The sequence below is a fragment of the Oreochromis niloticus genome, linkage group LG11 (genome assembly GCF_001858045.2).
Source record: "Oreochromis niloticus isolate F11D_XX linkage group LG11, O_niloticus_UMD_NMBU, whole genome shotgun sequence".
Classification (NCBI taxonomy): Eukaryota; Metazoa; Chordata; class Actinopteri; order Cichliformes; family Cichlidae; genus Oreochromis; species Oreochromis niloticus.
In genome coordinates, this window is record NC_031976.2 from 8521091 (window position 1) to 8547679 (window position 26589).

The 26589-nt window shown below is 39.7% G+C and overlaps 1 protein-coding gene across 1 annotated transcript in view; it reads left to right on the forward strand.

Moving 5' to 3' along the window:
* The first annotated feature begins 812 nt into the window (after nt 1-812).
* Nucleotides 813-26589, forward strand: part of LOC100698042 (transmembrane protein 65) — a 40909-nt gene continuing 15132 nt past the window's right edge. The window contains exons 1-3 of the mRNA XM_005450539.4: nt 813-1078; nt 1406-1748; nt 22676-22720. Of these exons, the coding sequence (XP_005450596.1) occupies nt 1442-1748; nt 22676-22720 (352 nt within the window). The 5' untranslated portion in view covers nt 813-1078; nt 1406-1441. The remainder of the gene's footprint in view (nt 1079-1405; nt 1749-22675; nt 22721-26589) is intronic.

Here is a 26589-nt window from a genome sequence, read left to right on the forward strand (position 1 = left end):
AGAGGAATCTAACGGCGTTTGAATGGTTTTTCTAAGTTGAACAGTTTTGAAGGAGATAGAGTACAAAAAACGTACGGAATATAGAAAATAGAATAATAAAGATTACAACAACAATACTGTGAATGCTTTTACAAGCATTCACACTAATAAAGATTACAACAACAATACTGTGAATGCTTTTCAAGCATTCACACTAATTACAACAACAATACTGTGTATGCTTGAAAAGCATTCACACTAATAATATAGAAATGTTATCCCTGAGTTTGGCCACCAGGGGCCGCCCTTATCCAAGTTTAAACACCCAAACCTGATACAAAGCTTCGACCTGGTTTTTGTGTTACTCCACCCATTAGAGGCCTGGAAATACTTATCAATGAAACAGTCAGTGGACAACTCATTTAAACAGTCAAAAACAAAACGAATAACTTCCACATGATGTCATGTTTTGTCGTGGTACTGTTGTCTTATCTGGCTGAATAATTCAAATGCTCCACGTGCTTAACAGCAGAGGGAGTGATGGACACACACCCAGGAGACAAACACAGACCTTTATCACTATAAACACCACAGAAGATGCGCGATATAAATCACAGTAAGAATGTATCCTCGCGAGAATCCACAAAACAGTGACTTCTGAAAGGTTACCAACATTTTAAAAAAATATTAATAATAATAATAATAAAGCAAATAAAAATAATTTATGAGATGATGTAGCATAAAATGAATACACCGACCGTCAGTGTAGTCCTGACTGTACGTGCGTGTGGCGGTGCCGTCACCGCTACGCACGGAGGAAAGCGGCGCTGCCATTGGAGAAATATTTCCAGGGCTGCTGGCCGCTTAAGTGCCCTCCCATCCGCTTCACACATTATCCTGTCAGGCAGAGGTTACACCGACAGGGCTCCAGGCTCGCAAAAATGCGATTAAGTATAAACATCCAGCTAGTTATAAAGGTTTTGGGCTTCGCAAAATCTCACCGGATTTAAAGGAGGGACGCGTATGAGCCGGAGCGACCTCACTGTTTTCAAGGTTTCCTGTGGAGGTTGTTGGACGGGACAGCGGAACATAGACTGAGGTGAGTCCGATAAGTCAAGTTGGAAAACTGGCGAATCTTTTTTTTTTTCTTCACCTTTGTGTTTCCAAGCAAATGCGTTAAATCCGCTCCAATCAATATTTTTCTGTCGACATGGTCAGTGTGGTGATCATTGCCAGGCCGGTGCTTGCTCCTGTTAAGTAAGCCTGGCTGTCTGTGGAGGGTACAGGATGTTATCGTGCGATCGCTGTTGCCGCGATTGTTCCACACTGGAGATAAATAATTATATAAATCTTTACACCATGTGGTTTTTGGTGAGTGCGGGTTTAAAGTGGTGATAACCAGGCCTGGTGTCTCCACCTCCATCAGGTTTCCGGCTCTTCGCTCTACTTCCCCATCTCAGAGATGCTGCCCTGCTTGCGGAGAGTCCTGCGGCCTGCCTTCTCTCTCAGAGCCGGGACTGGTCTGACCGGAGCCGCCCTCAAAACCCACCAAACGCCCGCCCTAGCATCCCCGGTGCAGCTCGCCTCGGAGACCCCGCTCTCCGTGGTGGTGCAGCGGTGTCACCTGGGCACACACCCCCTCAAGGAGCCGATGGAGCCCCTCAACTCACCCCGAGGAGCAAAGGAGTTTATTTATAGCCTTCATCCGTCTGAGCGCACCTGTCTGCTGAGAGAGCTGCACAGGTTCGAGTCCATAGCTATTGCTCAAGGTATGTGATTCATTACATGTCCTCGCGTGTCCAGTGTGACACCCCCTCACCTCCTAAGCTGTGCTTTGGCATGAATCTCTATGTGAAACAGTTCATGCCAGTCATATGTAACAGCTCATTTAAAAAATTCTTCTTTCTTTTGAAGTTTTGCTTGATATGTTATTTTTGGTCGTAATGATCAAAGGAGGTGTGCCTTGGTTGCATCTATTATTCATCGCTGCATCCCTGGATACAGTGTGTGATGACAAGGGTTACCACTGGGGTTACAAATATTCAGCCTTCAGCTTTATTACCATTGACATCTGGCTCAAAGGATGAAGTCACCTGTAGAGTTAGGAGTGTGCTGTTCTTAAAGCAGTACTCCCATTTTAACGCTTCTGAGGCATGGTGGCGGATTGCCAGCTTCTAATAAATCCTTCATAACTTCCTAACGCAGAGCTGTTAATCTCGAGGAAATGCCCTGACTCTTCCCTGACCTCTGACCTCTAAATTCCCACTTTGGCATTTTCACATTTACAAAGGAAAAGCTAAACTCTTGACCCCCCAAAAACGAAGCTTTCTTATGATGTAACGAACCTTGTTGGCATTGAGACTTTTTCCTGATTGATCATCTTTCTTATGTGATAATGGTAGTGATCTCTTCCAGGATCCAGAGAATATAAAAATAGTCTCAGTCAGATGCAACAGTTTTCATCAGTCTCCTGATCTCAAACTAATCAAATAGACATAGCAGAATGTGAACACCAGGCATCAGTCTCCACTACCACTATCAAAATACGGCAGTAGGCGTATCTTTTGGTCCAGAGGTTTGGCATTTGGGCCACCACATGCCGCCAGATCCACTTCCGTGTCCCTTGACTTTGTTTTTCCAACACTTTAATAAAACACAATGCATTTTAATGTGCACTCCCCCCCCCCAACACCCATTTCACTTGTCTGCAGTCTCTGTGGTCCACGATTAGTAGTCAGGCGACGTTGTGTTTGAGTCACACAACTGTTACACGTGTCTTCTCAGTTCAAAGACATGTAAGTTTGTTATACTGGAAAGTCCAAAGTGCTTTTGAGTGTGAATACGAGTGTGAGTGACTTTCCTTTTGGGTCCTCTGGTGGACTGGTGATTTGTCTTCTCTCATGGGTGAGATGGTGCTTCTGCCAAAAAAAGTGTTGGAGAAAAAAAGTGGCTTGATATGTTCAGCCAAGCAAAGAGGAATGAGTCGGAGAACTTTTTTTTTTTTCTCAGGCTTATACGGTGAGGTCAACAATTTGTTGGACAAAGACACATATTTGTAGTTTTTGTGGATCTAAAGTCAAACAATAGAAATTAAACTGCTGACTATTAGCTTTAATTTAAGGGGTTTAACAATAATTTTGCATCAACTTTTTATAAACAGTCTCCTATTTTTAGAGGCTGAAAAGTGATTGAACAACTGAATAACAAGTAGTTTCAGTCAGGTCAGACCGGTTCCCTGTCGGTTTTATGAAAAATGAGGCAGAATAATATCTGCCATTGTAGTCTAATGTATGTAGTTGATTCAAAGTGTTGAATTTGTATTTTATAGCTTTTTGCAAAAATTTTAGACATGAGGCCCAATGTTCTCTCTAAGCTGCGCGCGTGCGCAATTGCGCACCGCTGGCACGGTCTCTGCGCACAGAAAATCTGAGTTGCGCACAAAAAAAAAATCTAACCTGAATTGAAATTAAAATTAAAACTTTAACAATACTGTTTTGCAGTGTTAGTCAGTAAGTGACTGGCTGCTCCAGTATGGGATTAGAACGATGCCACCTTATCCCATAGTCCAGCCAATGATGCGATTCACATTCGTATATACGCAGCTAATCAACGTCATTGACAGGCTATGACAGCGTCCTTATGTGCCGACACCGGTGTTTTAGCTAGCAAAGCGGCATGGCTGATGTGGAGTGAAGCCACGTTAATGACAACGTGTACAACCATTGGAGATGTGAGCAGGACAGACGGAACAATTGACGGAAAATGTGTGGACTTCATACCAGTTTTAAAATTGTGTTGATAGGCCACGTAAAACCAGAGTTATGATCAAAATATCTGCAATGTTTGGTTTTCTTCCTGAATACTATCGTTGTTTTTATTTACTGCGAGAAGAAACGGTAAAAACTGCATTTTATAAGGAAAACGCTCGAAAGCACTCTCCGCCTGTGAGCAAAACCTCCCCCCCAAAAAAACCTACCCTTTCCTATTGGTCGAAAAAAGTACCATGTCGACCAATCAAAAAATGATATGGCAAATGGCATTTTGATGTTTAGGAAAGGGGAAGTTTTAGGAGTGATGGCGGTGTTTTGAGATGTGAGAAATTTGCGACGTTTAGCGCAAATCTTGTGTAGTTAGTGTGTAGTGTAGTCAATAGTTTTGTTGTGTGTGTCAGAACAATGAGGCGAGTACTGGATGTTACAGATGTTACAGGAATGATACATCTCCTGTTGTCAGGCCTGCAGGTATCAGGCTTGTGATGTTCTCCTTTATCTCATAGTGGACTGAAATGTTCTGTAAATAGTTTGAAATGTTTATTTTAAAAAACACCTTGGCTGCATTTTTAGGTAAACAGCTGCAAAAAACTTTCACTCAGTTACCTTTTTAAAGAAGTAACTATATAATTAATTGCACAACATTGGTCATTATATACTGTATTTTGCAGACAGAGTTACAGGACTCTCTCCCAGACCACAGACTCATACTCATAATACAAGTCAGAGCTTTATATAAAAAAGAAAAAAAGAAAAAAAGAAAGTTGTGTTTTCAAAATTGGAGTTCAAGTTATTTTTACTTCCAATAGTGTTGACATACTACACAGGTCATGAACAAGATTTTTTTAAATTTTCATTGTAAGTGGGCTAAAGCAGTTAATTAAAAGTAGTCTAACATAAATGTAAATGTTGTAATTTGATTATTTTAATAAACCATGTAACTTGGATGGATTCAATGCTGGCGTGACCACAGTGCACACGTCTAATGTTGCTCACAGTGGTCCAAGGGACCGCTCAGGGAGTTTGTGTGTTCGCTCAGACACATGAAAAATTAGAGGGAACATTGATGAGGCCCAAAGACAGTGTTGATGCACGTGAGGGAAGCCATCATTGGGCTGAAAACCCAAAATACATCTATCAGAGATAGCAATAACTTCAGAAGTTTCTAAATCACAATGTTGTTCATACTTGAAAAGAATGAATGCATTAACCAGCTCAGCAATACTAAAAGGCCTGAAAGACTACAGAAGACAACTAAAGTGCATGATCACAGAATTATTTCCATGGTAAATGAAAACAATGGCATCTAACCAAGTCAAGAACGCTCTCAAAGAGTTAGGTTCATCTTGTCAAGGTTTACAAGGAAGTGACTCTTTCATCAATGTGAATACAGAGGCAAACAAAGTGCAAACCACTGGTTACACTCAAGAAAAAGAAGACCAGAGTAGACTTTGTCAAAAAAACATCTAAACAAACCTGCATATTTCTGAAAAACGTCTTTGGATCATCTGTCAAACCTTGTGGAAGCAGTGGTATGACATGGGCATATTGCTGACAGTGTAACCAGCTCAGTAGTTTTTATTTTTGATTTCACTTTTAGTAGGAGCAGCAGGATGAACTGTGACGTGTACAGGGCTGTAGTCTCTGCTCAGATTCATCCAAATGCTGTGAAACCGATCAGACTGCGTTTCACATTATAAATGGATAATGAGCCAGAGCAGATTGCAAAAGCAACCACCGAGTTTGTCAAGGCAAAGAAAAGACATATTCTTCAGTGGCTAAGTCAGTCACCTGATCTCAATCCAACAGAGGATGCTTTCTAGTTACTGAAGATCTAAGCTTTATGCAGAAAGAGCCGCAAACAAGCAGCAAATGAAGGTGGCTGCAGTAAAGGCCTGCCAGAGCATCTCAAGGAAGGAAAAAACATTTAATGATGTCCATGGGTTCTAGACTTAAGGCGCAATTGACTGCAAGGTTTTTTTCATTGAAGTATTAGCAGCAGTCTTTATATTTAAAATTATGTTAGTTTCATTATACTCTGAAAATGAGGGACTATGTATAAAAATAGCTCTAATTCCAAAAGAGTTCATACAACATTTTTGTAAAAACCCTTTGAATTAAAGTGTCAAATCTTGCTTGTTAGATTAAAAATGGTTTTGTCAATGTCCAACACATTATACCGCATAACCTTGATAGATCTTTTCCCATTTTTAAGCAATGAAAATGGGAAAATGCTTGATATTAACTAATCATAGGCAGATTTCAGTAACTCAAATTGTTACAAATTTGATCAATTACCATACACAGTTTGTAATGTCTCCTATCTCTCCGCATGTCTCTGTTAGTGTGAGAAGAAGGTTACCATAGATGTTTTTTAGTCCATTGTACTCCAGAAGCGCAGCGCTGAGGCGTGACTTGGGTTTCGTGAAACGTAACAATGACATTATAAGTTTATAAGAGAAGGAGGCGGTGCGCTGATGAGCTGCAACGAGTGGAGACAGAAAGAAATGGGTCGATCAATACAGGAGAAGAGACGTTGGGAATGAGGAAAAACATGAGTGATGGTGATGAGGTTTTACAGCATACGAAGCTCTCTGGGAGCACCCTGCTGTCACCCATCATATTCCTCTCCGGGAATAAAGTGCAGAGTCACTTCTTAAAATAAATGTTCTTTGTTTTATTTAATAGCTTTGTGTTTTAATCTTTGCCAGTTGTTGGATAGCAGATTTGAGGGAACATTACTATTGTAGCGTCACAAAACTACAGCTAGATATCAGAACCTCGGTTGAGGCTCCTTGCTTTTTGTCTCTATTATTAATGTTGGTTTTAAAAATCAGAAATGCTGCACTAGCCTCAGGACTGTGGAAAAAAGTATGTGCCGTGTACGTATTTTCAGGGAAGCTATGTTTACTCTCCTGGCTGGTGATGAAGAAATGATTTCCATGATAACGGACACACTGCGGGCAGCTCCAGAGTTGTTTAACGTTTAGAGAAAAAGTCAGAATAAACCAAAACTGTGTGTTAGTGTCACATCTGTACCACGTCTTCTTGCTGTGGCATCTTCAGAGGAGCAAATAACCAGCCGTTGGACTGTTGTTGTCTTTTTAAAGAGGAAATAAAGGAAAATATAAATCACTACAAAAAATATGCTGTAAATATACATAAAAATTCAAAGAGGGAGAATATCTACCTTCAAATGTTGCAAATGTTGCAGAGAGATAGATAGATATTACTGTTCTCCAAAAGTACATTATTATCTATACGCCTGCAGATGAAGAAAACCACCTATTTCACCACTCATTAAATCTTAAAGGTAATACCGATTCATGTTTCTCTTGAACGATTATGATCCTTGCAGATTATCTTCAGCTTTCATTTAAATGGCACATATCCTAGAATTCCAAATCATCTCAAAATAAACTAGAATGAGGTGAGAAGACACAGAAGCCAGTGTTTGTGGGGCCTGCCTGACTGGAGCCTGCTGACATCCTCACCTTCACTCTATAAAAACCCTGAGGGATTCTCTTACATACTGTGGATGCAGGCTGCAGTCTAGCTGAATCTGTAATTGCTTGGACTGGTCGGCTGTCTCCCTGACTGCTTTGCTGGCAGGTCGATTGAGTTTTTTGACAGGCTTATGAGCATCCATCATTATTCCACTTCCAGTCTGTGGGACATTTGACGCCGAACCCTTATTTTCCATTTTCCTGACACTCACATACAGGCTGGTTGAATGGTAAGGGTGCTGGGTGTCTGCCTGTGATTCGCACTTGCTGACTTATCTTAGGACCGGCCAGTCCTCTGGGTTAATGGAGTGTGCCGCGGTAGATTCATGGTGGTTGCGGTCATATCGACTGGATGCGTTCTCCGCTGAGATGGATCGTTATATTAAATTCAGTTTATATTTTATATTTGAAAATGCTTGCCTCGAGAACAACCGATTCATACTGCATGCACAATTTGCTTACAAATTGAGGCTTGAAAGCAAGAAATGTCATGCCAAGCTTTATATCAGTGGTATTTATCAACACTTAGGTCAAAACCTCTACAGAGATGCTGTAATGTCCTATAGACATTAAAGCTGTAAAATTTCTACTCATCTCAGTTTTACACAGATTGTATTAAAAAGATGAAATGAGGATGTTGTTTAGGATGCTTTAAGCGTTTTGGCCATTATCATTAGGGTAAAGCTGGGTAGCTGCTAACCAACCCAGCTAGCTTGAGTAGATAGTTTTGGCCACTTCCTTATTTTCTCCAGTGGATCTGCATGTTTGATTTGGCACAGATTTTATGCCAGATCCCCTTGATTCAGGTTTGAGACCAGTTCAATAAGGACAGATAGTCAGAAAAAATGAACATGACTTATTGATAAACAGAATATAGATCGGTGTCTGGCGGTCAGACTCCAATGGCCCGTCTCAGCAGAACTGAACCCCAGCTGTGGAAGGGATCAGAGCAGGACCCCCCCAGAGCCTAGCCCGCTGGTGGTGGAAATGAAGGTGGTGTGAATGGAGCTTGAGTGATGAGAGGTGGAGATTGGGAGAAGGTTGGTTGCGCAAAGGAGAATGACGGATGCGCAGTGAGATTTACAGTACGCGACATGGTTACTGATTGGCTTGGAGAAGGTGATTGGAGTAGACCGGTGATGACACAAACAGCTTGACAGCGTGGGAAAGTGGAAGTGATAAAGCTTAGATTCAGCCGGCAGCACCTGAGGTCATAGATCTTCCTTACTGAACTTACGCATAAGCTTCATTATAACGAGTGCACTAGCTTGTGACACGCTAAAGTTGGGTTTGTGTCTCTTTCTGGTCTCAAACCAGGGATGTTTTGGTAAATAAGATAAATGTGTTAACCACTACACCACTGAGCTGCTTGTTAACAAGGGCCATCCAAAAAATGTGCAAAACAAAAGCCTCTCAGTCTTTCACAGCAGCTTTCCTTCTTGAATGGAAGTAAAAGTGATCAAAAACTATGTAAAATCTTTCAGAGTTTTGTTTTTATGAAACAGAACAAGAAGTCTTTGTTCTTTGTAGACAATTACACTCAGGTTTTTGCTAAAACATTTTGGCGATGCTAACAGTTTGAGCTTGAGCCCAAACCAATGTATCAGCCGGCTGATATTAGGTGTTTGCCTGTAATGGCTCCATAGTGTAGTGGTTTACACATGCAACTAACAAACTAAAGATCCTTGGTTTGATCCTGAGAGGAGCCACAAGTCCATTAGGGTTGGTGTTTTGAAAAGTGCTGGCTGCTGTGGCAACCCACGTGAGTAAGAGAGTAGCTCAGAGTGATTTTGTTAACTTTTTGCCAATATATCAGTACCAGGAAATTATTTTCATTTATCAATTGATATATCAGAGTTTTAAATCCAATATCGATATCAGTATGAGTCTTAAACATCCTGTCATTTATGTCATTCTGAACTAAAGAGGCAAAGTTTATGTTTATGATGAGTAATTTTGCTCTCCAAAATATGTTCAATACATGCGTGATGCTCAAATAAACATTTTACAGTGTGCTCATTAAAGAAGTGGAATAATTGTTTGTGCATGTGTGGTAAAGCAGGGTGAAGACAACAGTATGCTCTACGATATAAAAGAGTGCCAGAGAGAGCATTAGGTGTGAGGTCGATGAGAATCTGGGCGTAGCAGTGAGGAGCGACTGTATGCCCGCTGATTCCCAGCACTGTTTTGTTGCTGTAGTGTGCCATTACACAGCGTCTCTCTGTGGTACTGTAAGTGTTTACATTCTCTCCTGTTTTGTTCTGTGAAAATTTTCCGTTTTTGCTACTGTAACTATGGTTTTTGTACGTTTTTTCCTCTCATGTTACGTGTAAATGTAAGTGCTCTGCTGCATTGCACAGTAGATTGAAAGAGTCTTCACATTTGTATACAAAGGGAGATACAATGTAAAGTAGGTATTCAGAGAGAAGGGCAACTTCAGGAGCTGGAAAATGAAACCAATGAGGCAAAAAGTGCTTTTTCTCTAGGATTCACTTGAGGCTGGCTCCAAAAGGGATTCAGTCCCCACAGAGTCCTGTGCTAAAATGTCCAACTTTACCTAATTAAAAAGTATATTACCATCATACAGTGCAGTTTGGCCTCTTTTGATATTTTCCCCCGCTATATAAACTCCAAGTGGAGTGATTTTTTCTATAACTCATCCACCTGGATCTTGGAGTTGGGAGCAAGTCAAGAAAATAAAAAATGAAAACTGGATTTTTATATGCAAACAAATCTTGTTTCTCAATGGTCAATCCACAATTTTGTTTGCGCTTGATTCTGATGACATTGTTTACATGTATGCTTCTGTTGCCACCTGAAGGCCTCTTGTTTCTCGGTATCTTACACCCCACTGTATCTTATATGAAACATTTGGAGTGAGAAAATCTAAAGCAGCAGCATTGTATTTTTATTTACAAGGCTCTGCTGCAAAGATTGCCTGCTGACCTCCGCTCCTTGATTGAATTTAAAAACAGCACTTACCTTGTCAGGTCGCGGGACATTTTAACATCAGCTTTTTGTTGGTTTCACACTGAACTTGGAAAAAATTGATTTAAAATAATTTGCTGCCTAGACATGAAACAAGCTTAAAAAGAACTGCATTCACTGTTTTTACTGGAACATTTTAAAAGATTACATTTGTCTGTCTGCAACTACTCTTGCTTATGTTTTTTTTCCACTTGCGTGTATAATGTGTCTTAATTAAAAAAAATAATAATGATGTGAGGAAAGACAATTAGGAAATTGAAGGGAACTGTAGTTTTTGATTTAAACATGCATTCATTGATTTTTAGAGCATATCAAGCAACTTTTTTTTTTTAAATAAATTCATATAGTGAACATTTAAACACATGACTGTCTGCAGTCTGCAGACTCGCCCATTGGTTGGTTTTTATCTCTAAATCTCTGCTTGGGCTGGTTCCTTCTTGTTTGTGTGTCCAGGGTTGAAACCACAACCAGAAAAGCCCATGCTCTCAGAATATAATGCAAAGAATTTAAAATACACTGCCCCTGTTTCCAGAAATTGCCGCAACTATAGTGAGGGAGTGCAAGTCGATTTTAAATGAACAGCAGAATAGCTCTTTTGGTCAGCGTGACTGCTTTTAATGAGCTGTTATTGCATATGATTCACATGTTTGTGTCCGTTTCCCTATTTGTTTTATGGTTTTGTTGCATTTGTTGCAACTTCAGCTCGGCCAGCTCTCGCTTGAAAAAGAGATTTTAAACTCAGTGAGACTTTTATCTGGATAAATAAGACTAATAATAATACAATAGTTTCCTACTACATATTTATCTATTTATCTATCATCATTCTGTTTCTACACTCATTTTATATGAGTGCTTGTTGTTTGTTGTATATTTGCTGCTATGACAACTCAATTCGCTCTGGGATTAATAAAGTTTCTCTGATTCTGATAATAAATGCAACATTAGCATTTATTTCAAATGGGGTTGTTATAATAAATTATATCCGCTCTCCTTTTATACTTTTGATATACTAATGGGCTTATCTGGAAAATCAGCAAACTCAAGTTTGATCACGGTTAAAAATTAGTTTTTTTGGTGTTATTGACTTTTTTTCTGTCCAAAATTATCACTATTTTCTTTTTACTGTTATAAAATTCTCCTGAGAAAAGTTTACCAGGTGTTTTAATGGAAAATGGTGAATTAACATCTCTACGACTCTCAAGAGAAAATTTTAAGAAGGAGCAATTTGTAGTTAAGGTCTTACTCATGAGGGGCATTTAAGGTCTATTCCAGAGGTTTCTGATAGAAAATCAGTTTGGAACAAGAACAAACGGAGAAAGCGGAGGAATGCAGACACTGTGGATGGAGAGTAATCATCTGGTGCATTGTGACTCCAGTTTATCAAACAGGAACATCAATAATAATTTCATCATTTCAAGAAAACTGGATCATTTTTTTTAAAACTTTGAAATAAATGAGAAACAGAGAACCGAAAAATGAGTTCATGACATCAAAAGAAATGAAAATAGAGAATTAGCCTTTGAGTTATAACCTTTCTGACAACCATTCACCTCAAATAAAGATTTATTTTTTTTTTAAAAGAGCACTGTAGCATTGTATTGTAGCAGGAGCATTGTATTGATCAGATTGCTTATAGATTTTAGAGTTGTTTCTAAATGGTGTTTGCAAATTTAAATATTAGAAATATTAAAAAAAACTACACGGGGATATTTAGTTATGAAAAATTAAAGTCTGATGTACTGTAATCATTTTTTTCACTGTCTCGTTCAGTAAGCATAGTTTTGAGTCATAATAAGGTAATTATTTATTATTTTATCACTAGTACATCCCCATGCAGCAGTGTTGTTTGGCCTGATCATAATGTTCGTAAACTGATACTTGATGGAGAAATTAAATATCAAGCTGTTCCAGGAAAGTAATTTCAATTCATTTATATAGCGCCAAGTCACAGTCAATTTATATTGTCCAGTAAAGACCATACAATGATCCCAGTAATCAGACACGCCCCTACGAGCAAGCACTTGGCAACAGTGGGAAGGAAAAAGTCCCTTTTAAGTGGAAGAATAAAATTCAGGAAGGAGCAGCCATCTATCACCACTGGTTAGGAGTGATAGATTATTATTTTAAAAAAACAAAATCGATACAGGAGATGCTGTTCATATCCTAAAAAAAATTGTAATTTTAGCCCATTGGTAGTTCCTAGGCAACAGGATGATGTCATATATGATCTATATACTGTGGATATAGATCAAGTTACAAACATAGGATGTTTTTATAGGATCTACATAAATATTTGAAGTTTGAGTTTGAAGACTAACACTAACACAAACACAAACACACACACACACACACACACACACACACACACACACACACACACACACACACACACACACATTGTGTCTATTATAGTGACTGAAATTGCCTGGTGGCTTTTCCAACAATATTGCTAAAAAAGGCAGATTTAGTCACAGCTGAAACCTTTACATTAATTAATATTTGAATCCGTATCTCCGTGCTGATCTCTACACATTTTGGGGGTGTTTAAAGAAAACCTTGTTTCTATCGCCTCTCCCACTGGGAGCATAGATTCACATATAAAGTTTTTTGGTCACCAAAAATGTCAGGAGTACAGCAGATGCATGCAAAGATGAGGAGGAGAAGAGAAAAACAGAATCGTTCTGGAGCTCCTCTGGACTTCTGTCATCCTCACTGTTCAGCCACTTTCTGATGTCTACTATATGCCTGGCTTGCCCACAGGGCTGCTGGTGAAGAGATAACACGAGAGGAGATGAGATAGAGGGGAAATTGCCTCTATGGCGCATAGGAGGGAGACTTAATTGGAGATGCAAAAGAGGCAAGAGGATGGGAGACGGCTCGATGATCTTTATGACTTTGCTTTGTTTGTCCCCTCAATGACTCTCAGGATGCAGGAAAGTCTGAGTGCCATCAAATTAAGCTTTCTTTCAAAAACTGGTTCTTTTTCTTCAGCAGCTCTTTCCAAGGCAAGACTGAAGCAGATTGAATAACAAAAAGATGATCAAAGCTTTTATCCTCTTTGCACAGGTTACTACATTTCAATGGGGCATCTATATACATACTATTTTTTATGCTCAATATCTTTTGCCGTCAGACAGCACGGTGATATTTCACTTCACCTTTCATGTTGAAAGGAGAAGCCGTGCCCTCTCACTTCCTTTTTTTACATTATGTCCATCTTACCTGGGATAACACACAGAGGAGAGCACCTTTGAATCTCTCACACAGTATTATTGTGATGCAAATTCAAACGTGCTGCTGGGACATGGCGCTCCCAGGTGGCATTTAACCTACTGCGACGAAGCATGATCACAGATTACCACATCAGCAGTGCGACGCTGCCATCCTGCTGATACTCGTCAGTCGAAAGCAGCGCTGATGAATTATTTTGGTTACTGACACATCACAGAGGGAGGCCCGTAACCGTCCTGTGGACAGATAATTTATGTACTGAAAACACACCATACATCACACAGACACTGTGTTTATGGAGTAATTGGATTTTGCTGCCAACAACAGAGGCGCAGCCATTAATAACTAATCAGTCTCAACATGCCAGTAAGACAAAGTAAGTGGTTTTTGGAAACGTTTCCAATCAGCTGCCACGATTCATAGCATGCATCCCAAACATTAAGCGATATTGGAGTCAGTATTACCTTTGAATCAGGTCTTCTTATTGGTTAATTATACTAAACCAGTTTACTGTTGTTTACCACAACAGGCTTTCCATTTCCATAATGATTTTGATTGATTTTGCTCACTTTTACTGATGGATCTAATTAGCTGCAGTTAGCTAATTAAACCACTTTAGCCTCCACAAGTGGGTTGAAAGCCTGGTCTAGAGGGTTTTATACATGTGTTTGATGGCTAAATGCATGCTGTGTTGTTGATGTGTTTAAAGTGTGAAGAAACGAGCACTTCAAGCTCTTTATCCAAACAACAGCAGCACACATACAGTGAACCTGAGTGAGGTTGTTGAAGCTTAATTGCTCAAAGGAGACAAAAGCTGCTGAACAGTAATAGCATCCAGGATTGGAACTGGGCAAGCACTCCTGCAGCTTTTTACCAACGAACTGTGGTTGGTTAATGACATGCGCCTCGGTCTTTGAATTAAGGCTAATCAACCTGTTTGGATTTAAGATGATATTGCTGAGCCATCTAGTGGCTGTTTACTGTCTAAAATCTCCATGCAGCCACTAGATGTCCTCAGACTGTACCAATCCCAGGCACCTGTCCTTCCCACCCACTCACACACACCTGTTCTCACCTGTCTACTCATAGATTCTAAACCTGGCAGTTGGACTTGTTTAGTGCCAGATTTTCTTGTCATTCATGCTCAGTATGTCACAGATTGTTGATGGCACCCCGTTTCCTGCTTCCCTTACTGTCAGTTACTTTACCTGCCTAAAGGCTCAAATACATTTGCTGTTTGCTGGAGGCAAATGGCAAAAACAACGTAGTGGGGGTTTTTTTTCCACAGCTGTGACTCTTGTACTACATGAAGTTGCTTCCTCTTGCAAGTCCTTGCAAAGGAGAAAATCAAGGGTTAGTCTAAAAAAGGGGAATAAAGTTAAAAATAAAAGACTGTGACGTTGTCTTTCAGCCTGGTGCCAATCTGGAACTTTTATAATTTATACGGGGGGGACAAAAGTGGGGCGGAAAATCACTGCATATGGTTGCTCTTTTTTGTGAAGTCTAGGCAGATGGATCGAGCCATGAATCAAATTATACAGGCATCACAGAAGCCCAGGTAATATTATGCACAGCGGGATGTGTTTGACATTCAAGGTGGTGTTTGTTGTGGCCAGCCTGTCCATTTCATCACGAGGTCAAAAGCTTAAGAGACAAGGATGGAAAAAATGTCTTTTCTTTCCCACAAGGTATCACAACCTCTCAAGACACTGCATATTTACCTTTTGTCTTCTCCGAGCAGCTTTTCTCTTTGCTTTTGTCGTTCCATCCTTTACTTTTGTACTCGGATGAGAATGTCTCCTTGGTTTATACCTGGCCCCTTAGAGATATATCTGGCTGACTGTGGCTGCCGATTGCCCCATAATGCTCAAGTCAGCACTTGCTTATCAAGGTTAATTTCTCTCCAGCCCTGTATTTGCTGGTTTGCTGCTTTGGCCTCACTGCTTTAAGCAACTCGCTAACCTTGGTATTCCTTTGTGAAACAGAATTTAAATGAACATGTAGCTGCTAAATGTTTCACCGTTTTTACAAGATAACTCTGAACTTGGTGCATCTGTGCTTTTTGTTGGTTTTTGTAGTGTGCAGGCGTCTTTTTGGTTGCCTGCTGTGTCTGAAATCAGTGGTTAAAAGACAAGCAGTGAAAGCAGGCCAAACAAAAACCAAACAATGAGCTGAAAGATGGTAAAATTCTCTCTGCAGAGCTGGAGGGGAGCAGGAGAATATGTAGTAAAGTATGAGCTTTGAAATTCCACAGTTATTTGAGAAAAGTATTGATTACGCCAGCTTGCACTTTTTGACGTTTTTCAGATTAAAATTTTGATTTATTACAAATGTGTTGATGGTTTATGTCACATGCTTGTGGGGCTTTAAATATTTAAGACCAATTTGTTGCATAGTGGACATACACTTCCCAATCCCCTGAACCACTGGGCAACCGTGGTTCAGCTCATCTTGTAACCGGAAGGTTACCGGTTCGATCCCCAGCTCTGTCTGTCTTGGTCATTGTGTCCTTGGGCAAGACACTTCACCTACTGCCTACTGGCGATGGCCAGAGGGGCCGATGGCACAATATGGCAGCCTCGCTTCTGTTAGTCTGCCCCAGGGCAGCTGTGGCTACAACTCTAGCTTGCCTCCACCAGTGTGTGAATGTGAGAGTGAATGAATAGTGGAATTGTAAAGTGCTTTGAGGGTCTCGAAAAGCGCTATATAAATGCAATCCATCATTATTATTATTATTATTATTATATGACTGACACCAAGCAAAAATATGACTTTACTGGCCAAGATTCCTCAGAGATTTTGGTCCATATTGACTTGACAGCTGCACGTCCATGATGTTAATCTTCTGATCCACCACATCCCTAAGGTGCTCCATTGGATTGAGATCCGGTGACTACGTAGGCCATTTGAGTACAGTCACTCAGTGTCATTTCGAGAAACCAGTTTGAGCTGATCTGAGCTTTGTCACATGGTACAATGTGGTCATAAAGGGATGGACGTGTTCATCAACACTACTTGTTGGGGTGTTTACAAGTCGTTTGACCTTAGTTTGACCTTAGTATCAGTATTTTTCCAATCTTCTGTTATTGCATTTTGGCTGAGCCCATGTGAACTGTTCTGACCCAACAGGAGTGGCACCAGGAGTGTGTTTTGATGCTGTAGCCCATTTCTTCAAGGTATACCCCTGGTTATAACAAGAGGTTATTTGAGTTACTTTTGTCTTCCTATCAATTTGAAGCAGTTGTTGCCACTCACTGGATATTTCCTCTTGTTCAGACCGTTCTCTGTAAACATTAGAGAGAGTTCCACTGGAAAATCCCAGCAGTTCAGCAGTTTCTAAATTACTCTGTCTGGAACCAACAATCACGCCATGTTCAAAGTCACCTATCTTCCCCATTGTGATGCTTGCTTTGAACTTCAGCACGTCGTTTTGTCCAAGTCTGCATGCCTAAATGCACTGAGTTGCTGCTTTGTGATTTGCTGATAAGATACTGGAGATAAGGGCGGTTGAACAGGTGTACCTGACAAAGTTGCCACTTAATGTTAAGTGCAGGTAAAGCCGCTGTACACAGCTTCCAATGTGAACCTTTGGACAATCAAAGGCAAAATTGAAACTGCACTTCCTGCTTTCCTTTTCTTCTCTAGTGGTTTTCCATTTGTCAGGGGATCTCTGCAGGGATTGGTGGTGGTTTTGTCTGTTTCTGAGTTTTCTTTCAGGGCTTCCCCAGCTCCCTAAATTGGCACTGAGGAAACAGACAGCTCTATTTCTTTTTCTACCTGCCATTTAGAGTTCAATGAGCTCAGAGGAAAAAAAATACTACTCTGAAATATAAGTCCTGGATTATGCATCTGCTTGTGTAGGTTCATGCTCCAGTGCTTTGTGTTTTCTTCTCATAGAAGTAAACTGACAGGGTTGTTCTGCGTTTAATGAGAAACTACTCATTATTTTCTCTCAGCAGACATTCATGTTGTGATATGACATTCAGAACTTCCTCCCCCGAGCACATAGTAGGGGTTGCTAAAGGCCAATACTGTCGTCCTCAAATTGAGCAAAACTGAAATAGTCTCTGTTGAAAACAAAAGCTGAAGACTCATTTTTTTCTGGACTGCATTGGGTCACTCAGATTTTTTTTGGCTCAAGTAGCTGGCAGACTGCTCCCAATGGCAAGTAAACAGCTTTCATGATACCTTCGACATTCGGTGGATGAATTTTAACATTCAGAAGCATATTGCAGGGCACTAAAAGTAAAAGAAAAATATTAAGGTGCATTTTCTAGTTAGATTTTAGATCCAAAAGCATGTGTTTGATATTTTATTGAGTATTTAATTCACTGTCTTTGACTTTTTATAATATGTAATCATCATCCTTCTGTAGACTAATTAATTTCAGCTTTGTTTGCACCTTTAAAAAGTCCCCCCCACCCCCCAAGGGAAAAAAAATTGTTCCCATTTTGTGTTTGCTAACGACTGTCCTGTCCACCAGGTCCACATTCTTTGTGCTGTGTAATTTCCTCTCTCCTGTCTCATATATCATAGGGGAATAGCAAGGTGCTGTGCAGCTGATGAATGGCTCCAGCCTTCAATTGTTCCTCTTCTGTTGAACCTTTGTTCTTTCTCTCCCAGACACACACACACACACACACACACACACACACACACTGAAAACAATGACATAGATTCATACAGAAACACATCCCTCTAAAATCGAGGCTCTCTCCAATAATGTTTTAGTATATAACATGCGAGACATGCACACTAACAGAGACAGGTACACACACAACACTGCATTGAACTGCCGTATGCAGAAATGTCCTTGCAGTAGTTCTTGCTTTACCCTCTCAGACTAAAGCTGAAATTCACAGTGCCTGTATTTGTCATTTCTATGGAGAGAAATGAAATTCAGAATGGACTGACAGACATTTATTCAACATATTTTTTGCTGTCGCTGGGGCTGTTCGCCTTTTTCTTTTCTTCATACTTATCTCCCATTTACAAAACTAAGCTCTTCACACGTTGGTTTCGTACTGTACCAGCACCGAGAGAGTGTGGCCGTTTGTCAAAGCAAAACAAAGACAACACACTGTGAGTTCCTCTCGCCTTCTTCTGAGATCACAGCAACACTCTCATAGAGGGAGGAATAAAACAGCAAAACAAAGCAAATATTCTGTGGGTAGACCCAAACCAACTACCACTTATGCAATGACTTTGAAATATAGAGCAAATTCAAAGTAGTAGCTTTTTTTAGATTTAGGATTTACAGGAAATTCATGTGAATAAGTGAGTTTTACAGTTTAGCTAATTGAAGGCTTTACTTTACACCTGTGTGAAATAAATCCTTCACACAAGTGTTATACCTGATCTTGCAAACAGCATCATCTGTGACCAGAATGCTGAAATGTGTAGTCTGTTTATGTGTAAACACAGTCTTTATCAGATGCAGCTGATTCTGTTTCATAGTCATAGTTAGCGATTTATCACGACCCATTCAACGTTCCCACCACTCTTATCTTTTAAAATTTAAGTCTCTCAGCAGCTCGGGGGGATTTGAGGCTCCAGTCGATCAATATAGGAGAGTTCTGGGGGCAACAGAGAGCCATGTCAGCTATCAGGGCATAATAAATGGCTACGTGAAAAATCATTTCAGGAATCTGTCCCTCTTTAATATTTATTTCTTTTTTTTATTTGAGTGCTGATGTGTAGTGGTTCAGATGTGCTTTCATTTTCTCTCATTCTTTTTAAAGTGATGAGAAAATGCAGCATGTACGGACTGCTGGTTGGAGTTGAAATGATGTTTATTACACTATTTCTTCCATCGGCACGATCACGGCCTGCACTGTGCGCATGAGAACTTCATGCCTTCTGGTACAAAACTGAGCCAGACACCTCAAAAGCTGATAATATTTAAATTTAGTGGATTCAGGGATTATTGGTACCTGATAACTGAAGTTAATGGGCTTTACATTAAATAAATAATAAGTAAAAGCGGCTTCTTACTATTATTTTGTACTACTACCATCTTGTTTGTTAAGTTGGGGTTGGTGATGCTGATTCAAGTTTTCAGTCTGACTTGAGGCAGGCGTTCTGGTTTAAAGTCTGCATTGATAACATAGTAATTCTGATTTCCAGCTTCAAATTGAAGAGAGTCAGCACTTTTTCCAGGGGTGTATCTAAAAGGGGGGCCCCGGGGGCCAGACATGCCACAGCTTCCAAAATTTAATTACCACCCCACTACCCCCAATGATCTTAATCTGGGATACTGTAAAGAGGACAGTGCAATAAGAGAATGGTTTTATATTAATTATTTCTGCTGATTTAGATAATGAGCATAAAATATAAAATCTCTTTATAGATTTTTTTTTTTCCTTTATATTTTAAGTATATTTTAATATATATTTTGATGCTAATACATGACACAAATTAACTTGCAGTGCATGATTTGTAACATTATTTTACAATATTTTGCTTCTTTGGCTTGATTTAACAAAATACTTAACAAAGTACGAGAAGTTCCCCAATACAAAACAATTTTCATGTGTGGAACCACTGCATCTTATTTAATAGAGAGGTGATGAGCCTAAAAGTCATGCCCAGTGTTTTCTAGTGCAGTTTTAATGCTGTATCAGTTTCTGATCGGTTGCCCCCATTTCTGAATGTAATTCAAAAATCCTTGAATCAGTCCCTCTTTTTGCTTGGGTATGATATATAAAGCTATTAAATAATTCTACACGTACTAACTTTTAAAAAAAAAAAAGATAATAAATGTTTCAAGTGTTTATCCAAATATCCCGAAGATCAGTCTCTGCGTGGAAGTAAACCGATTCATTAGATTTTTTTTTTTTTAAGTTTTGAGATGTTACAAGCAAACAGCAGGAAGCAGCAAACAGAAGAAGACTGAGACAGAGCCATGCTGAACGCAGTCTGAGCCCTTCACAGCACATGACCTGACACTGCTACACCGGCGTCAGCTGAGGACTGATTCAGCTGACCTTCACAACTTTGATTTATGTGCGATTCATCCATCTAACACTGGTGGGTATTCACCAGGGAGCAGAGAGTTTGATATCTTTTCCCCTCACTTCCTCGTGGATAACTTCCTGTAAAATGTTAAAGATGATGTGAAATTAATTTCATATGTTTTGCTCGTAGGGTGGTGTTAAACGCTGCTTTGATGTATGAAAAAGTGGGGGTGTATCGTTAAAACGGTGATCCATCTTTCTTTACTGAAAAGTTCCATTTTCTAACAAATGTTAGTGTTGTAAGGCAGGTGAGGATAACTGCGCACCAGGAAGGTTTAATGGTTACTGCCTCACTGATGTTGATGATCACTGAAAGGTCTTCAATTAAATCCTGAAGCAGCCCCTGGATGAGCAATAAATGGAAACAAATGGTTTCAGGAAGGAAGTAAACCATCCTCCGTGGATAAGATCTCCATCTCTTGTAGTTGGATGGTTGATGCCTGTGGAAGCAACATAATTGTCCAGAAACTTGGAAAATGGGATAATAATATTTCTTTATACACAAACTGGAAGCACTGACAGATCAGTGTGTGTCTGTGTATGCACTTTGCTGATGAATATATTTTGTATTAAGATGTCAGCAGCATTTTTTTTGTTCCAGTGAGAAGCTCAGAGAAAAAACCCCTGCGTTCTGTTGTGAGCTGCATGAGCCGGGAGTTGAACTGAAGACTGTAGAGCTCATAATGTCACACTGAACATGGGTGGCAATGGGTGGGGGCATGTCCACAGGGTGGAGGAAAGAAAGCAGAAAACTATTTTTAGTTTCCCATTCATGCTGTGATCGACCAGGTTCAAATTTAAACTTCTAAACTAAACTGTAACATAAATAAAACCATTAAGTGATTTGAAAGTATTAAATTGTGCTCAAGCTTTTTTTGTTCTAATTAAGTAAAAACAAAAGTTAATAGTTTTTCCCCTAAAAATCAATACTTGGCTGTAATATTTGTTTTGTATTTGTTCTTAATAGCTTGTAGCAAAATCAATGGAAAAGGTCCAAGGAGGGAAAGCAGGAGTGTGTCTGTTGGGAGTTTAGTCCCCTTCACTACTAATAATCCAAACCTGTTCCAGCCTGGTTTACCCTGCAGTGGTGCAATAACACCTGGAAATAACGGAGCAGGCTTCGTTATGTGGACTAACATTTCCACTGACCTCATGGCAATAAATCCAATTTCACTGGACCTGCAGAAGAAGTGATCTTGTCTTGTGTCTTTAGCCTTAAAATCAATTTAATTATCTATTTCTCTACAGCAGGTCATTGTGCTGCATCACAGTTCAGTGGCTGTTGAGTAAATGTGGCATATAGTCTGACAGTAATTTTACTCTGCAATCCAGGCTCACAGATAGAGGTTGCATCCCATTAACTTCACTTTAAGTTCAGCTAATAAAATCTCAGTAAACTTTGTATGTTGTGTGTGTCAGATATTTGAATCTTTGGGTCTCGGCTCTAATTGTTTGGCACCACATGCATTCACGCTAATCAGTATGATGGCGAGTCTCCCGATAAGCTTGTTTGGCAACAGTTATTATATTCTGACATCACTTTAACCCTAATTTTGGAAGCAGCCAGGCTGGTGCTCACACATCACCTCTGTTCTCACTTCCCTTCACAAGCTTCCAGAGAAATTCATAATCCACTTAAAACGTTATTAATAACATATGAAGTCCTGCATGGCCTACATATAGCAGAGTTATATAGAGACCTTATTCTAATCGTTGGCGTCTCCGATCATGCTATCTGAGTCTTTTAACCCTTTTGTGCTCTTATTTTGAAACTAGAGGTGATCACAGTTTTGAGGTTGTAGCTCCTAAACTTTGAAATGACCTTCATCGGCCTATCTGTGGTTTGTTTTAAATAACTGCTAAAAACTAATTTTAATAGGTTAGCTTTTTCTTTAATCTGTCTCCCATCATTTTTGTCCATTTAATATGTGTAAGCAGGCATGTAGGACTGTAAGACTGTGTTTTACTGTGAGTCTATATCCACATATCCATATTTATTTGTTCAGTCGAGGGAGGTGTGGTTTTCTTTCCTCTTCGCTCCTCTCATGTCATATTTCTTGCATACCTTCCTTCTTCTTTTTCTCTGCTTTTATTTTTTTGCCATTTAAAAGTGTCTCTCAATTATGCTGACCGTTCTCCTCAATAGAAATGTTTTTCTTTAATATTTGTTTTCTTCTTTTTCCAGGACAGCTGGAAATTGCACCACCTACTGCAGCACAGTTAAGATATGGTAAGAGGTCCTTTTGTTCTTGGCAGATATATTAACTCCTCAGTGTGTCTCTGTATATTTCATCCTTTTCATTTTACAAGATGAGTACTCATAGAAAATTGCTCACTAATCTTTTAGGACATGCCTCATTTAACAGTCAGTCAGTTTAGGAAAGTTAATGAGGACCAGTTTAATTAATGGCTCATTGTGAATGTGTTGTTTTTGTGTATGGACCTAATGGATCCAAATTTAATCTAATAAGGAGTAAAAAAGCCTCTGAGTCTGAGGTCATAATGACTTAAATGTAAAATCAGTTGTTTTTTGAGGTTATTTAAGAGCAAGAAGAACAAATTGATGGATTGAATTTATGTGTAAACTTAGAATTAATAAATAAAATTAGATAGGAGAAGGTTTGCGATTTATGGAAGCCACCATGTTGTCCCTTCATCTCGAGTACAGATGAGATGGACATCGTTGTTCAGTGTAATAGTGTTTTATGAATGTGGCTGCAGACTGGCCACATACATAGTATACCAGAGGTGGAGAAGAAGAAAACTCGTAAGCATTCCCGTGCAGAGTGTCAGACTCAGTATATGAATATCTATGCTTTATTATCTGAGAACGGGTCCTCTTCACCAAAGAAGTGAAGACAAGAAGGAAAGAAACAACGCGACTCGATAAAACTACATCTTCCTTCTCACCTCAAGTGTCACCTGCTGAACTGATGTCTGAGCTCTAACACACGAGGATGTGCATTAACATGCACCAACAACAGCTGGTTATGAGCTAACATTATGCCAGCTAATATTAGGCTGTGATAAGCAGTTTGATTGGATTCTCATATCATATGAGAGTTTATTCAATAAGTCTCAGAGTCCAACAATGTTCGATCCACTTTAAGGAAACATTCTTTAATGCTAGTTAACAGCAGCAAAAACAGCAGCCGTCACTGACAGAAAAGTTCAGGATTTCCTAAACAATTCACCTCAGGATCACTGTCAACGTTTAGAAGCTTCTCTTCAGTTTGTATCTGACTCCTTTCACAAGTTTTGCAGCTTCCAAAGTAAACAGTCATAGAGACCAGCTGAGGTAAACAGTGGACTGACAGGCTGCACCAGGGGTGCCCAACTCCAGGCCTCAAGGGTCGTGTCCTGCAGGTTTTAGATATCACTCTGGATCAACACAACTGAATCAAATGATTAGTTCATTACCAGGTCTCTGGAGAACTTCAAGACATGTTAAGGAGGTAACTTACCCATTTAAATCAGCTGTGTTGGATCAAGGACACATCTATAACCTGCGGGACACCGGCCCTCGAGGCCCAGAGTTGGACACCCCTGGCCTACACTCACTAGAGATGAACAACGGCCAGAGTTTTTTGTCCTACATTGGCCACCATAGCTATGGTTATGCACTTGAATTGGGAGTGGTAAGAAAACAAAAACAAAAAAAAATAAAAACAAATTTGAATGCAATTTGGAATCTACTGACCTCTAGTGGTGAGATTTTGCACACTGTACCTTTAATATGTAGCTGTTCCATCATATATAATATTACTGATATTTAAATCTACTTTAGTTCTTATTAATGTAATGGCTCACTATAATAAACATTGCTACAGCAAATGTGTGAAGTTGTACATCATCAAATTATACTCTGAAAATAATATCCGGAACAACAGTCTGCTTAAAAATGGAGAACAATTCTGGTTGCACGTAGTCCTAAGTCCATTTGTGCCTTGTTCAATTTCTTTGAAGCGATTTTTAATTCAGGCTTTCCCTAATATATGATAGTAGAAAATCTAACAGAACATGTTTTTGGAAAAAGGAAGGGTAGGGGTAAAAAATGGATGAGCTATTTCATCATCTACCCTTTATCACTGCTTCTTTCTAGTAATGATTCTTAAGAAAGCACACTTAATATTAGTAGCCTGTGACAACCTGTTAAATTATGTATGCAGCTAAAAGTAGATTTTAAAGGTGTTATTTTATTATGCACGTGTGCTGTGGTTAGCACTGTTACTTTGCAACAAGGAAGTCGTGGTTTCATATCTACCAGCTGGCCTCCGATAACAGCTGGAATAGATACCGGGGGTTAAGCGCATGGATGTGTGGGTGGATGGTGAATTTGTATAAGGAGACATGTTTTCTGTTTGTACAGTTGTCCGTTATTACATCCTGGATCATCTTGTGTAAACCAGTCAGCACTTCCCAACATGAGGGTTTGTATTAGAAAACATTTGAAGCATGCATTTCTTTTGAAGTAACTAATAAAAATAATGTGAAACACAGAGAAATTGAAGAAAAATGAAATGAAATAAACCTGAATTAGTATATAAAACCGCAAGATTAAAAGGGACCAGCCAGAAAAGCTTCAGCATAAAGCTGAGTTGGGTTTTTCTCATTGTGCTCACAAAGAAAGGATGTAATCCAACTGCAAAGGCTGTGTGGGCATTTTTCACTCTGTTGGTGATCTCATGAGCTCAGCTTTCTCTCTTCACTTTAAAGGTTTGGAAGCTTCTCCTCCTCGTCTGTCTTATATTTAACAAAAACAGATCTTTGTCACAACAGCCGCTTTGTGTGGGAAATATTTAGTCTCCTCTGGAGTCGAGCATTTGTCTTTTTGAGCTGACACAGAAGAGACAAACTTCAAGTGAAACACTGACTCAGCCTGTTGTCACTTTGGTGTCGCACACATTTGTGATGATAATTTCCATCTTCTTGTTGTGTGTATCGTTGCCTTATTTTTTCCTACCGGGAGTTAGGAGATTATGAAAAAACCCACTGCATCCATCTCAGGGATGAAAACTTGTGAAAGCTGCGATGGATGGGAGTCCACCTGAGGAATGAAGTTTCAAAAAAAATGCCTGCGACATCTCAAATATTCACTTTGGCAAGTTCTGAGTTTTTCTTTCTTGTAGGCTAGCTGTGATGAGCCCAGGAAAGCATTAGAGGAGCCAGATAAAACAGTCCAGACCTTTTCCTGTAGAAAGCAAACTTTGAGCTGATACTAGAGGAAAAGTCTTAAGTTCATATCGAGTCACAAAAAGGAAAACTAAGGATGAGCAGTCGTGATTTCCTCAAATTTCCTAATTGAAATTTCCCCACCAACAGGGAAAAATGTCCCCCAGCTGACTGTTATAATTAGAGCTAACATGGCCAGAGGAGTCATTTTTTAATATTGGGTTAAACTCAGAGTGTGCAGAATGAGACAGCAGAGACCAGTTAAGATAACAGGCCCTTGCTGTGAAATTCAAATTCAGAGCATCGTGGTGTTCACTGCTTTTAAATCTCTACAGACAGCTTCACTCTAAAGTCATTTTTCTGAGTTAAGAATAAAAATGTGACGCATCAAGGATCTGAAAACACGTTTGAGAAATAAAGAGGCAAATCATTTACCAAATATTGAGATTTCCCGACTGACCTCACTAACTGCTGTTAAGAGGAGCTGTTAAATTTCACACTCGAGTTCCAGTTTGTTTCCGTAGGGAATCACTCAAACCCAACACCACACGGAGTGCGCTCTTTGTTCCGTTTCAGCATACATTTGAAGGTCAGGATTGCCTCTGGTGTCAGTCTGTTTAAGTGTTGAGTGTGTCGGTGTTTATCGTGTTGAGCTCAGGCGCTCACAGCAGGATTGAAAGTTCTCACAGCGTGCTGAAGGAGAGCTGCAGCGTTACAAGATCCGTACAGAAGACTGGCATCGTGGCGATTATGCTTCAAACTTTACTGCACATCTGTCACTTAAACTAAACTGAACTGCACTTGAACTTAATCTTGAATATACTTTGCCGGGGCGGTGGATGACATTTTAAAATTCACTTTGATAGCACCATCGGTACATCAGACTGTCTATAGTATGCACGCACGCACTGCTGCAAGTGGATTTTC